Below are 4598 nucleotides of genomic sequence, written 5' to 3' on the forward strand. Positions count from 1 at the left end.
CCCAGAGACCTGATATGACGAAGAACACGACCAAATCATCGGGTTTCGGCGTCCAGTACGTAAGAGTGATGTTCAGCCCCAGGTTAATGAGGAAACCGAGGCTGAAGACGGGGACACGACCGTACTTCCGGACGATGGGGCTGAATCCAACGGAGCAGATGGCGTCACAAACTCCGTAACAAATGGTGACGTAACCGACCATGTGTACGCCTAGACCACAGGATACGAAAGCCTAAAAAAAAAAGAGAAAAAAAAGGGGGGTGGGGTCGGTCAAGTCACAAGCCTGTACGTGAGATGTATAGTATATTCCCTCCCAAACCGGATTTAAAAATCGTAAACGGGGAATTTTAATTTTTCATACTGTCGAATCGTTTATAAGATGAATCTAAAGCTCTGTTTTAATATCTGTTAAGGAATGAATTAATTAAAATTAATTTGGTTTTATTCCATTTGTTACAATGAATATTTTTGGCGTGACATGCTCTCTGATTTATTTTGCTTCTAAATCCCCGCCCCCGTGTGCAAGGAATGGCCGGGGTTTCCATCCACTGGCGGTGCGGGATTTGAACGCAGATCGAGGTCGCTACCGCTGCACCACACAGCACACACAGCAAGTTATAAGGCGGTAATAACTTCATAATTATTTATAACCATTAAGGTCTTCTTGTTACAACAACAAAAAACGTTCTTTTCAAAACTGTACAGGCATTTTCTAATGGGGAAAAAAGACATTCAGCATATATCTTCCAAAACCATGAATTCGGAGAGGAGCGACTTCGAACACTCACCGCCGTGTAATCTGCGCCGAGGAAAGCCTGTTCCACGCCCGACCATATCGTCAGAGGAATGATCAGCAACTGGTATGGATGGCGCAATTGGTTAAAGGTTGCAGCAACGAGCACGAGGCCACTCTTTTCCTGGCTGGCTGGGGATTCCTTCAAAAATCTAAAAGGAGAGGAATTAATGCATAGGTGGCAGCGCATAAGAACCTCGAGCATGTTACACGCGCAACCCCTTTCAAGCAGGGAAGATTGAGGGAGATAAAACATTAACCCCATATAGGAGGTCATTTATTTCTTAATTATTCATATTTATTTATTTACCAGATGCATTGCGTTATCGTTCGTTTCAAAAATACCGACTACAATGTTAAAAGAAAATGTACAATTGACTGTATGCTGTGTGTCAGTACAAGTTTAAAAGTTACCCCCTGATATTATTCCCTTTACGCATGAGATCGAAACTACACAAACGCGATGTAATCTAACATGACGACGAATAATAACTTTCACATATGCAACGACAACAACAACAACAACAATAATAATAATAATAATAATAATAATAATAATAATAATAATAATAATAATAATAATAACAAAGCACAAGACATTTAATAATCCAACAAAAAATCAAAACGCGTGCAAAGAAAACGGGAAAGGAGACCACCTACCAAACGGATCCACAAAGAAAACGGTTTCGATTTTTTTTTTCATTATTATTATTATTATTATTATTATTATTATTATTATTATTATTATTTTTATTATTTAGATGCAGCCCTCACCTGCTCAGCGGATCCACAAAGAAGACGGTAATGGCGGCGGCGAGGAGTGCACAGGCGAGGTAGATGGAGGCCATGGTGTAGATCTTCCACAGAGCAGGACCATCTTCGCGACTGTCCGTGGTGACGGTGGCGTTGCTGGGGGAGTCCTCGTACTGTTGATCGAGGCAGAAGTTGTAGCCGCAGGTGAGAAGCTCCTCGGCAGTCTTGTTCTTTTCAACTCCTACTGACAGCACTAGAGGGCGAAAGAAGATATGATGCTCGTGTTAATGTTTGTTTGTTGTGCTTTAAATCCCTGGAAGAGCAGCGAGGGAAAATTGATAAAAATATGTATATATTATTAGGCCCAAGCAGAGTCCTGTCATTGAGAAAATGCAAATATGGAAATAACAGAGACGAAGATAAATGGCAGGAGACCAAACAGGACGATACCTAAATGAAAAACTGGCAACTCATCCCGAACTCAGAAGCTCCAATTCGCTTTGTAACTTTTGAGAGAGAGAGAAAAAAAGTGGTATTGAACACAAGAACTTCTTATAAAAAGAAATAGGTTCTAAAATGAAAACATAAGCATAAGCGTCACCTTTTAGAAGAACTAAGGGACCGATACTTTAACAATCCAATAAATATACAGTTTCTTTAAACCTGCCAATGTCTTTCAATAAAAAAAAAATCATGTGTTAATAAGTACCACACCTTAAATATATCAGAAATGCAGAAAGGCACAGGAAACTGATTAATTAAACAGAGAACTAACTGGAAATCGGGTTCAATTAAACTGTAAATTATACTATTGTATTCACATACGCCGCTGGAATGCACTGTAAGGTCTACATAACTGGATAATAGACTGAGAGAATGAATATGTTTGTATATACTGTTTATGCTTCACAATTGATTCAGTAGTCAGTAATAAGTACTAAGTATAGGTAACAAATATTAAATTTAAAGTCTAAAAGTTTGAAATATAAGTGCTGATAACGCCCATGTTGAAACGCTTTACTTAGACTGTGTCAAGACAAAGAAATAGAGGCAAATGATAACAATCTCACGAAACCAAGACAAGATGAAGGAACAACGGCAGTTATAAATAACATTATCTTCATTAAAAACAGCTCTACCGCTCCTTAAATGCGGTGGTACAGCTCAGACTTTTAAATGAATGTAATTTCTTTAACAACTGTGACAACCTTTTGCAGTTCGATTGAGTTTTGCAAAACTGTAATTCATTTTGCTATTTTAAAAGCAACTCGTTTAGCATGATACGAATTTGAACATTGATTACAAACTCAAAACGACGCCGAAGTCAGGGTTGTTGCATTCGGATTCGTATGACATGGATCGTAGAAGGAAAACCGAAGTTTGCCTTAATCATTACTAAAAGTTCTTATTGATCATTCGTCTAATATTTAAGGCTTAAAATTAACATATAAATGCATTTTTTTTCCCCTAATAGCACATCTATTTGTGTGTGTGTGTGTGTGTGCGCGGTGTGCGAGTGCACCTATGTATGTTCGTGTGTCTGCATCTGTATCTTTATCCGTTCATGCGTGCGTAATAGATAATAATAATAATAATCGGTTTATTGAATCTCATGCAGCCAAATATTCATAGTAATACAGATGAAGAGACAACCTATATATACATAAACAACAAACAACAAAATAAACTAACAAGTTATATGAAAAATAACAAAAGAAGCAAGAGAAACAAAAGAACAAAAGACGAGTGCAAGTACAGGGGAGCTAGGAGTGCTGGACTAGTGACTGTGGACTAGTGCTCGTAGAAGAGGTGTGGTGGGCGGTCCAGTGACTGGTGCTCGTTGATGAGTCGGATTAGAGTGGGTATTGTGCTCCGGTGGTAGCGGTCAGCGCAGGCCCTGATAAGCACCAGTTTGTTGGCGGCGCGAAGGGCCCGGCGAGGTGGCGGCGTGTCGGGGTCAGCAGGCCGCGGTGGCGTGGATGGCACAGCAGTTCAGGCCAAACTGCTGCAGCAAGGTGTAGTGAGTGGCGAGGGAGGTGAGGTCTAGGGCAGTCAAGGCGCTGTCATAGCTGGTATAGGCGGGACCGAGGATAATCTTGGCTGCCCATTCTGCACCCTCTCGAGTTGTAGCAGCTGGATGGCAGTGGGGGAGGGGGGAGGCGGTCAGTTTGGGCAGGATGAATAGCCTGTAGATATTTTGAAACTCTGGAAGTGGGACACCAAGGGACTTCAGGCGACACAGCATGTGTCTCTGACGTGCTGCCTCCAGGAGAGCTTATCACCGATGTTGACACGGAGCAGCTTGATGGTTGTCCAGCGTGAGGATGGGCTTGGGGGTGGGGTTGGTGGAGCAGGCAGAATGGTCAGGGTAGGAATTATCATTGGCGGCGGCGACGGTCGAGTCATCCACGTATTTCCAAGGATGCTCAGTGTCCAGGAGCGCATCGTTAATCATGATGAAGCACAGGGGGCCCATTCTAGTCCCCTAGGGTACTCTGCAGGAGTGGCAGGAGGCTGGAAACTTGACCCTGCATGCGCACAGTCTGTTGCATGCTAGAGAGAAAGTCTGCTTGCCATGGGATGAGGCAAGCCTGAAGCTGGAAGCTGTTGAGAGCGTGTGTGGTAAGCATGTTGGCGATGAACTTTTCAGGTGGTCAAACGCTGAGGAGCGATAGGCGTGTGTGGTCAGGGCGCAAGTTTGCCACACGAGCAAAGCTGGGCCAACTGAGTAATGAGTCGGCGCAGTTGCCACATGAGGCGGACTTTGGTTTCCGATGGCGATGACAAAGGCAGTCTTCCATTGCGATGGGCACTTAGACTGTTGCACTGAGGCATTAACTATGGAGGTAAGAGGAGTGGCGAGTTCCATTGCGAACTCCTTGATGAGGCACATTGGCAGTCAGGGGTGTATCTCTTACGCGATTTCAACTTCTGAAGCACCTGAAACTGACTGACAGTTGGAGCAAGCAAGTGGGCCAGCAGGTAGATGGGGAGGTGGGTCGCGTCCATAGGGGTTAGCTGCTGACAAATCGAGGTGAAGTGGTCATTTAGA

General features: G+C 43.1%; 1 protein-coding gene across 1 annotated transcript in view; it reads right to left on the reverse strand.

Annotated features, from left to right (window-relative positions):
- LOC119568262 (UNC93-like protein) overlaps window positions 1-4022 on the reverse strand; it is a 5284-nt gene extending 1262 nt beyond the window's left edge. The window contains exons 1-6 of the mRNA XM_037916720.1: window positions 3829-4022; window positions 2485-2572; window positions 2261-2320; window positions 1568-1824; window positions 789-945; window positions 1-232 (exon numbers count right to left, since the gene is read on the reverse strand). The exon at window positions 1-232 is cut by the window's left edge and continues 36 nt beyond it. Coding sequence (XP_037772648.1) covers window positions 1-232; window positions 789-945; window positions 1568-1824; window positions 2261-2320; window positions 2485-2572; window positions 3829-4022 — 988 coding nt within the window. The remainder of the gene's footprint in view (window positions 233-788; window positions 946-1567; window positions 1825-2260; window positions 2321-2484; window positions 2573-3828) is intronic.
- Window positions 4023-4598: the final 576 nt, after the last annotated feature.

The sequence above is a fragment of the Penaeus monodon genome, chromosome 43, assembly GCF_015228065.2.
Source record: "Penaeus monodon isolate SGIC_2016 chromosome 43, NSTDA_Pmon_1, whole genome shotgun sequence".
In the NCBI taxonomy this organism is placed as follows: Eukaryota; Metazoa; Arthropoda; class Malacostraca; order Decapoda; family Penaeidae; genus Penaeus; species Penaeus monodon.